At 40.4% G+C, this 10421-nt stretch overlaps 1 protein-coding gene across 2 annotated transcripts in view; it reads right to left on the bottom strand.

The window, feature by feature from the left end:
- Positions 1-3046: 3046 nt before the first annotated feature.
- The window catches only part of LOC100695575 (plexin-A1), a 310610-nt gene continuing 303235 nt past the window's right edge, over positions 3047-10421 (bottom strand). For both annotated transcript variants that reach the window (XM_019350036.2, XM_003449115.5), the window contains exon 33: positions 3047-9202. In XM_019350036.2, coding sequence (XP_019205581.1) covers positions 9107-9202 — 96 coding nt within the window. In that variant the 3' untranslated portion in view covers positions 3047-9106. The remainder of the gene's footprint in view (positions 9203-10421) is intronic.

The raw sequence follows: 10421 nt of genomic DNA, 5'->3' as shown, positions 1-10421 counted from the left end.
AGCCATAATAGACCTGCTGCTTCTGAGGATGGAAAGTCAGAGATAGATGCCATGGCGACGAGTGGTCACATTAGATTATTCAAGCTGACTTTGGCTACTCTTCGCTTGTGCATCGGCACATTCAGAAGTGTGCCCACGCAGCCACAATTTAGCACTGCATTTAATTCAGCTTTGACAGAGAGGAAGCAGCCAGGACAGACATGACTCTGTCTGCTACTCTGATTCTGCTCCATCATCTTATTTCCCCTGCTGGTTGTCACTTATTGGAGCTTCATAAAGACAAAATGAGTGAGATTTCAGCCTGGCAGTATTAACTGTCCGTGTACCATCCTTCGAGAAAACCAAAGTCAACTATCTTTTTCCTGCTCTCCCTTTCTACACTTCTCCCCTTTCTACGCCCTTATTTCCTCTTGTTGCTTTTTGTCTTATCTTTTCTTCCTTTGTTGCTCCCTTGCTCTCTCCTTCTCTCTGGAGAAAGAGAGGAGTCTTATCGCAGTTTAATCTCCAGCTGAGAGTTGGCAGTGTGGGGCCCAAGCCAATGTGACTTTGTCGTTTATTCTGTGTCGGGGCATCTTAGAGGACGGCCGAGTGTTTGTGTTGAGAGCGGTCGGGGTGATTGAATTGCCTGAGTAGCCTCCAGGCGCAAAATAAAGGAGAGAGAGAAGAGGAAAATAAAAGAGAAAAAGAGAGGAAGAGTGATTTTTCACAACAAGCGCAATTCAAACATGGTAATCTGATGCCCTTAGATATTTGAGCACATAGCCAGACAGAGGGGGCTGCAGGCAATGGGAGGTGGCGTCTACTCTCTACGTGAGTTTGTGCACCCAGTAGCTTGTCTAAGCACTGCTGTGCTCTGCCTTATGTGACAAGAGCTACAGCAGGGAATCTACATAATATGTAAGAGGCATATTAAAGTAAAGGATGGGGAGACAAAGAGGAGTGGGAAAGAAACTCTTTTGGAGGCAGATAAATAGGGGGGAAAGCAGAGGGATCAGAGGGGCCTACAGGTGAAGGAAAGTACATGATAAAAAGAAAATGGTTGAACATTAGAGGTCACTCCCATACAGAACAAAGACCAGGTGTCTGTGATATCCAGGTCAGATTCTCTCCAGAGGTCTGAATCACTCCTCTTTATGCATTCAAATTGGACTTTTTAATTTGAGTGATGGGCTACCTGTCAAATCCCAGCGTTCTCAAGGGGAGGGCTTTAAAGGGGAGAGTTTTAAATGCCACATTTTAAACTAGTAATGGGTATTCTGGATTTGAGAGATGGAAAAAAGAGCACTAGTTGGTCCTTTCCTGCAGGCAGAAGGATAAAAGAATGAGGAAAGCAGTATATGTTTGCCTATCTAGATAACACAGCCTCTGAGCATCAATGTGCAACTCACCAGAATATTCGTTAAGCATCCTTTTCCAACATAAATGAGACTGAATGTTATATAGACCAGACATCTATATAACATTCAGTTTCTGATAAATGCATTAGGGAGCAAACTTGTACTTGAGTATCTTGCCAAAGAATTGAACCACCAACCTTCACAATTAATAGATAACTTGCTCTACCTCCTGAGCTACAGCTATGCTGCATTACAAATGCTGGTTGGTGGATGTTGCAATTACAGAGCCTCCAACCAGGTAGGTCTGAGTTTACATCCTACCTTAGACTGCCTTTTCCCCCCAGCATTTTCTGTGGCTGTTTGGTTAAGTCACCCCTAACTAGTCACTGCAGCTGGCTGCCCCTCCCTGAGCTTGCTCATACATGAGGTTTCTTCCTTTTAAAAGGGAGTTTTTTTGTTCCCACTGTTGCCAAGTGCTTGCTCACAGGGGGTTGTCTGATTGTTGTGGTTTTCACGCTATTATTGTAGCGTCTTTACCATACAATAAAAGCCAACTTGAGTGGACTGTTGTTGTGATGTATAAAAACAAGAACTGAACTGAATTAGGTTTAGGCATGAAAACTACCTAAAAGAACTCAAGGGGTTCATTTTTATTCATATTATCCATTTTTAAAAGGTGCAAAAGTAACTGGACAAATCAACTTAGTTTCAGATATGATTGTTTTGAATACTTAGATGAAAATACCTGTCCATGAATACTAGAAGTCTGAAAAGCATCACCAAACTCTGTGTTTGCTCCCTTGGTATTTTCTGCTAAGGATTGATTGTTCACAGGTCTTTTTGCGTTCAGCTTTGTAGGTAATGATGCAAAAGTATGATCTGCTGGGTTTAGATTAGGTGACTTGCCCATTTAAGAATATTTAATTTCACTGCTTTTAGAAATGTATAAGTTGCTCTTACAGTATGATTTGGGTCTTTATCCATTTGGGTCTGTTTCTGTGCACTTCAGAACTCATTCTTGTATTATCAATACCAGTTACAGCCATACAAACCCATGTCATTACATTACACCGTGTTTAAGGATTGATGTGCTACGCTTCAGATCACGAGGTGTTTTAGACACGCTGTCCTTTGCAGATTCATGATAATCTATCCATTTAAAAAAACAAATAAGATTTATACTATAAACAAATTCAATGGCACTGGGAGATTCAAAGGCACATTTTCCATCAGATCATTACTGCAACACAGCACTCACGTCTGACAGTGTCATTTGAGGACTCACTGGTCTGACACTCACTGGGATAATTTCAGTCTTTTCACATGAATGGGAAAGTGACTAGATATGGATGGATGGATGATTGTACTCTTGAAACTGAGCTTTGCATCTTCATGGCTCACATCAGTAAGAGATTTCTGACAGTAAAGTCTGCAAAGTAAAGGCTTATCATCATCATTTTCAATGTCCTCCTCAACATCGGTGCAGTAAAACAGAGGGGGAACGAGTCAAACACAGGCAGCAGGTTTTGCTCTACCAGAGTACAATAATACTGTATTTAAATCTCACATGTGCCGCTTTTGATCTTTCGTGTTCTCTCATGACGACGAGCACTTGAGATAAACCAAAAACTTGTTACAACTTTCAAATCCGCAACTTTTAAGGGTACGTAGGGACAGGGAAGAGGAATAAAAACATCAGACGAGCCAGATTTAGCAAAAAACATGTTTAATCTCTCCTTGATGCGTGTCTATTTACACGTAATAAATCTGCAAAATAGGAAAGAGCAGGATATTTACACGGGCGTGAAACAGCCAAAACCTGTCACAGCAGCTTCAAGTCTGAAACTCTTAAAAAGGTATCAGAATTCATAAAGTATTAAAACTCTTTAAGGTATTTTTTTTTCTTTCTACCTCTCTCCTCTTTAATCTGTGTGTGAAGTTATTTTATGTCCTCTGCTCCGTCTCTCAGATGTACTTTAATCAAAGTGAACTCAGCAGGCGAGGAAGCTGGAACTGCTGGGGTGAAAAACCCACGAGTGCTGCTGTTGGGGTCGGGGGTTAGAAATGGCAGATGAGGGCGAGTTTAAATGTTGTGTGGCGATGTTTCGTCCAATGGAGGGTGCAACCCATATGGGCAAATAGGTTCATTTGACATATTTTCATAAAATGGCTTAGAAAGTACAAGAACTGAAATTGGTTCCTGGATTCGATTTACTTTTTGAGAAAGGTGCTCTTCCTTTCTCAAACAGTAACAGTGTTAGATTAGAAGATTGATACCACTCTCGTGTATTTTATACCAGTCTTAACTTTAGCATAAAAAAGGGGAAACGTCTAGTGCGCTGTAATCCTTGCATCTTTATAAACTAAGGTCCTTGACACTGGCTTTTATGCCTGGACTATTAATAATGAAAGATACTCATTCTTGGCTTTCAAAATCCACCAATTATATGTCATGTTGTTGTAAATGCTTTGTCAAATTGGATGATGTTTTTCATGAAATGCTTGAACTTTTTGTTATTGATAGTGTTGCCATGACTGAACATTGAAGTAAGGAGGCGTCCAAGCTCTGAATCTTAAGCATGAGAAGATTTGTGCAACATGAATAATCTACATTCAAAAATGAAACATGAACTTAATGAACATTAAAAGTTGGAAAAACCTTTCAATAAAACTCTGAAACTTTGCTTTTTATCATCTTTAGTTAAGACCCTCATATGAAGCTGGAAGCAGTGTCATCTTCGAATATGTACACAAGCAAATTCAACATAGCTTACTTCTGGTTAGACTATGGGTATAGGCGCACGTTTTGGGGGGTTTTTTGCAGGCCCACACGATGGCTAATTTTGTAGAGGCCGCTATTATGCCATCTACAACTTACATCCATGCACAAGAGCCATAAAACATGAATGTGTAAGTTCTGGTGTGTCTGCAAAGCTTTGTTAATTACTAATCACGTTTAGTGCTGTTGTTTGAAATAATATTTGAACAAAATCTTCATCAAGCTGTTTATATTCTAATTGGCTAGCTAGGCTACCTGTTTGTTTTTTCTTATCTCTTCAAGGCTCTGTGCTAAACTAAGCTAACCATCTGCTAGCTCTGGCTCATCATTCGAAAAAGTAATGCTAAAATTGTAATAATTCTCTCCTTAAAGTGAGAAAAACCAAGAAAGCAAATAAGCACATTTAGTCCATTACTTTGAGAAAAAGACTTTAAATAGCAATCTCAGGCTAAAAGCTGCCTACAGACATTTCATGTAATTAGCTTACTTTAATGCTCTGTCTTAATATTAGCATGAAAACAAACAATAGCCTCAATCAAAATAAAGCAACCCTAATAATATACATCAACAAAAGAGATGTAATTTATCATTTTAGAGGGATTTGTGCAATTTTTACATAGCCATCTTTGAGAGAGTTATCATGCCAGGTTAGCTCTTGGCTACTTTATGATAGGCTAGATGTAACACGTGACTGGTATCAGTCTAGTAATCTCACATTTAAAAGGACATTTATATTTACATATATTGTATTTGTTTGTCAATTTTTGACATGTACTTTGAACAAAATAGGAATCATGTACATGGAAAAAAGCATGTGGGTAGAGGCTGACAAGGCACAGCAAAAGCCTATGTGTCTGTCAATCGCCAAGAGAATCTCTTTCACCACCTCTTTTCTTTTCCCACTCCACCCTCCTTTTTGACTGTGTTTTTCTACATGAAAAGAGGGAAAAAAAGCAACCCAGATGTGATGGAATGGACAATGAAGCGGTACCATGGCCTTCAAAGCACTTCCTCTGCCTTGCCTGAGTCTTTTCATCTTTTACCTCAACAAGTGCTGTAGCAGAAAACAAGAAGCACAAAACTAAGAAACAAAAGCACCAAAAACCAAATGGGCCTTATCTCACCATCTCTATTTTTTTTCTTTTTTTTTACTCCCTACAAAGTGATCCTAGGGGCACTAACTACGGCTCATTCTTCTTTCAGTATCACAAAAATTGTTTTTTACAAGTCTTCAACTGAGCAAGTGAACACCAGTCAAACATCAATGTAAGAGTCCACATCCTCAGAATGTTTCATTCATTCAATTTGAACAAAATGTGCTAATGAACGCCTGTACATGGAAGTAGCATTGCCTCATTCATCAAGGATAAAGACGAAGGCTGCTTTTAAATCACTAAAACTGAGCACTAAAAGTTTCTTGTGGAATAAGTGAAAACGGCAAAGAAAAGTCTCTTATCACAGAGCTGTGCTCGGGTTGCGGATGCATAAAGCTTTGGTCAGTCTCTCTGTATGTTATGTTACCCTGTGCAGATCAGTGGTTCAAGTATTTAAGAACATACAGTACGTTGTCATCCAATCCAGACACACATTTGTACTGTCAGATAAAAACATGGCGTGTTCAGATTAAAGATTTGAATGTACACTGGGCTTTTAAAGGGTCCGTGTCTTGTTCTATTATTTTTTGTTTTAGAGCTTTTACTTGACAGCAGCAATATGTGTTTGGTTTGGTGGCATCTGGCTTGGTACAGGTCTGGTAATTATGTGTGGGAAAAATCCTTAACTCCCTGACAATATGGACAAAGGAAGAAGTCAAAAGGCTAAAGACTGGACAACTTACACATTAGCATACAACTTATGCTAATGGTCCGAAGTAAGAAAAAAAGAGAGCTCACCCTTGATTTCTCTGTGAATTGATTATTTAAGCTAGCATGTAACAAGCATGAGCTAACTGCTAACAGCCGGCTCGCATGCAGCGACTGCCTCACAATAACAGGAAACAACTGCGCCGACTTCGACTTCTTGCCAATACTTCTTTAGGATTTGTCCGTGTGACAAAGCCTTAGACTGGAAGGATTGCTGCTCAAATATAAAATCCAAAAGAGGCAAAGGTGTGACTGAATCCTTTAAACTTAAGTAGCTAAAACACCAGTCGCACCAAATGTGAAAGTCACACTTTCAGTTCAAGCTGTAGAACAGCTGTGACATTGAATTATCACTTGGGGAATACGTCAGTTTGTGGTCCGTCTGGTGCGTTTTAAGGTGTTCACACACTTTTTAGTCCACTAGCTGCTAATCTTCATTCTTCACAGCTTAGGAACAAACAAAAGAATTATTTCACTGTAACTTTGAATTACATAAAAATACATTAGAGCCTCGACTGTAAATGTTCATTTTTAGCTTAAACGTCTAGCAACTGGAGCACTGAAAGGGCTGCGTATCGTATTTATATTACATATTAGACAGGTTTCTTTTCCAGGGTAATCTGTCACCAAGATAGAATATACCTAAGTAAGTGTCTTAGTGCAGGGATGCATATGGTTACATTTACTTCCAGTTATGAAAGAGATTCTGGTTTGTGAGGCTCCTGATGCAACGCAAAGCTATTCAAAGTCATCTGAACTGGTCTGAGAACCCTACTGTTATCTGGTTAAAAGGTCTCCACTTGAAAAAAAAAACCTCTGAGGGAAGCACTGCTGAAGAGGAAGCGAACATAAGCAATTTTGATGCAACTGTTTTCTTTGAAGTTACAGTGTCCTAAATGGTGCATTTAACCCTACTCTTTTACACAATTTTTTCCCATTTATTATCAAAGCAAACACATGTAGATATCATGTAGAGATCATCCGTGTGATCTGGGTGTTGATATGTCTTATCTGGTGGTCTGAAATTCATGATACGCTTTTACAGGATGGAAGAACATATATACATCACCTTGGTTTGTATCTTCTGGCCTTGATAAGTAGCTGTGTACACTCCTAGGGAAGAGGAATGTTTCTGAATGTTAACGCGGAGCAGCGCATGGTGCAAGGAGAACATTTGCACTTTTTTTTTCTCGTCTTTTTTTTTAACCCTACAAAACCACAGAACAAAATAAAAGAGAGAGAAAGGCCTTCAACTTGTACAAAAAACCCCACTCACATAAATCAAGCTACATTTCATTATCTTTTTTCATTAACCACATTCACATTTTCAAAAAACGGACCCTTTAGCTTTGCCGTCGTCACTTCGGAGTAGAAAACAACAAAAACAAATAGTAAAACCAAGAAATATTAGACAACATCTTCTGCACAGCAAAGACTAGCCTTCATTTTTGGATGGCACACCTTATAGAAAAAAATGTGTTTCAGACAAGCGGGGAAGTCTAGAAAACAAGATCGGGAAGCTGTAAAGCACAGTGTGCCAGGGATCAGCTTAAAGGACTGCTTGGGTTGCCTCTGCGGTCTGCTAACGCAGCGTGAGGCTGGCTTCCACAGAAATGACTTTTGTCTCATCTAAATCAGCTGACCGGGCCTTGTGATGTATTTGGTTTCTCTAAAAAACAAACACAAAAGCACTGCAGGTCGGTTTGCTCGTAGGCGGCTTCCAGACATCATTTGTCTTTTTGCTATCTTCAGAGCCAAAGATGTAGCACGCAATGGCCCCGAGACCTCACGAAATATAGAAAGTGTCTGCGTATGATATATTTATATATATATTTTTGCCATTTACCTATTTTTAAACTTTCAGTCACTAAGCATGACAACATTTTCATCGTAGCACGTTTCATCTAAACGGGAAAAAAAAAGAAGTCTTCGCACTAAACAACATTCAAAGTAAAACATGGCACAGGACGACTTTTTCCTCATGTTTTTCATAATTTTTCGTCTTGGAAATATCAAATCTTCGTCTCAAACGGATCTTTTGTACATTGAAATGAAAAACAGTTTGTTTTTTTCCAGTTTTTCATTTGTTTTAAAAACGAAAGGTTTGTATTTATATCTATATATATATATATATATATATTCATATATCCTCTTCTCTCTTTTGATTTAGCTTTGTTGTGCAAATTCAGCAGTAACACAAGAAGTGGCACAGCACTGGGGAGAGTAGGCAGTTGGACGGGCAGAATCAAATGCAGTAACAAATCAAATACAGAGTTATGAAACTGACAGCGTCCTTTGTTCGACTACAGTGGAATTCATGTCGATGGAGTGTTGGAAAGTCAGTACTGGAGGAAGAGTTTTCCCTGCAAAGTCCTTCCTCCCGGTTGCCCTGCAGTGGCAAGCGGCATGTTGCATCCACTCTACCGAAGAGTCTTTGAGCAACACGCTGAATCTCTACCTGCTCTGTGGCTGCTGCTCTGTAGCTGTCCCTGACCTTTGACCTCCTTGTGGAGGAGAGCAACAGTAAACAAAGAGAAATTCCTCACAGGAATCAAGTATTCCGGATTTTTTTTTAATTTTTTATAGGCTCGGAGTCAGAACTGCGGCTCTGGCTGTGAAAAGATACTAGCTCTGGGCTTGTTTCAGGTCCAGCTTGATGAGTTTCTGGTCACCACTGTGCATGTACCATTCCTGATTGTGGCCAAAGCTGCTCCCGTGTAACTGTAGACGTGATGAGGGACTTGATGAAAATAAACGCTCTCCTGAGCTGAGGTCCAAAATCGGCTGAGGTTGGGGACGCACTTGATTTGGTTGTTATGGCAGGCTCAGAGAAGAAGAAGAAGAAAAAGAAAGGCGATGGGGGAGGGGGTAAAAGTCAACCCGGCTGCCGGGACTTTAGTTCCAAACTCTGCTGTCTCTCTCGAGTGTGCTGCTGCTTGCTGGGTGCTTGTGTCTCGCAGTCCTTTCTGCTGCTGTAGATTGTTGTTTGTGACGGCGATGGCGACAGACTTTAAATGTTGAGGGGTAAAACGCCGGGAGATTGGGATTGGGGGGGGTCAAAGTTGTCGGGGAAAGGCGTGTTGGTTAGCCAGTTCTCCTGCCAGCTGAGGCGCGCCATTGGCCGATCCTCAGCTAGACAGAGCCATGGTGTCGATGACCTGTTCCAGCTTGCCGCGTAGTCGCTGTCTGCGTGACTGTTCGTCCTTCTGTAGCGCTGACAGGATCTGGACACATGGAAGGAAAGAAATTAGAGAGACGTCTTTAAAACCTCAAGTATGCGGCGGTGCAGCGTTGGTGCCACTGTTATGCTCCTTAGCCATAAATTCACAGTTACATGAGTGGAAGGAGCGCTCTGTTGCTAATTTCCCTTTTAGTGGTCAGCGACTACAATTGCACTCACGCTGACAACATGAGCAGGGCCGACAGGGCAGGTGTTATGGCCAGTGGAATAGCTTGTGATTGGATGTTAATGGCTGCTGAGAATGACCAACAGGAGTGCGTTTTTTTTCACGACGAGAGTGGGGAAAGGAGGATGTGGTATGAGTGTGAGGACGTGTGCATTTGATCTTTATTTTTGAACGCGTCTGTCTGAGCACATTTGTTAGACGGTGGGGACCGTGCAGCTGTCTACATCTGGATAATAGGTCATAATGAAGGGGAGCAGTTGGTTTGAATACAGCCAGCTGCAAACAGCCAGCTTAACTACCGTCATACTGCTGGTATGGAAGAATGGAAACAAGGAAAAGTGGGGGCGTAGCTCTCGCCACTTAAAAGCATACTAAGGGTTGAGGAGGGAGAGGTGCGTAGTATAGATATAAGGCTCTATTTTTAAAACAGCACATTGCATGCAAGGATATTTCAGTAGCTCACATGTTTGGAGAAGCAAATAACACAAATATAAAGAAAATGCACAGAAAAATTAACTATACATTTGTTGGCTTATATATATACCAGAAACTAGAAAAAGAAACCCTAGCAGCATCTTTAATGCTTACTGTTTAGCACGTTAGCATGCGAGATAGTATAAAAATGTATCATTAAAAAAATGAAAAAGCACCAGAGGTTAAACGCTGAAGTTTTAGCCAAAGATATCCCTCAATATTTAGACTGACCACCCAATCTGAAGTACTCTCACATTCACGTTCATCAACTGAGCATTTTCTCCTGATTCGATTTCTAAAAGCCGTCAGTGTTAAAACTGGATTACATTTGGTTCAAAAGTGAAAGTTTAACAGACGTCTTTAGATCAGGCTAAGCTTTTGTTTTTAAAATTACAAATATATATGTGTGTTTTTTGTGTGTGTTTTTTCTGTCCATGTAACATTTAATTGACATTTTACTTGGCTGTGATCAGACAGCTGCACAAAGTCTACTTTGTATATCTGTGAAGGCTCTCAGTCATCCAGGTCATCGTAGTCTAAGGAGCTTGGAAAGAAAAGCATC

This window comes from Oreochromis niloticus, linkage group LG20, assembly GCF_001858045.2.
Source record: "Oreochromis niloticus isolate F11D_XX linkage group LG20, O_niloticus_UMD_NMBU, whole genome shotgun sequence".
Lineage (NCBI taxonomy): Eukaryota > Metazoa > Chordata > Actinopteri > Cichliformes > Cichlidae > Oreochromis > Oreochromis niloticus.
This window is presented reverse-complemented; position numbering and strand designations above follow the sequence as displayed.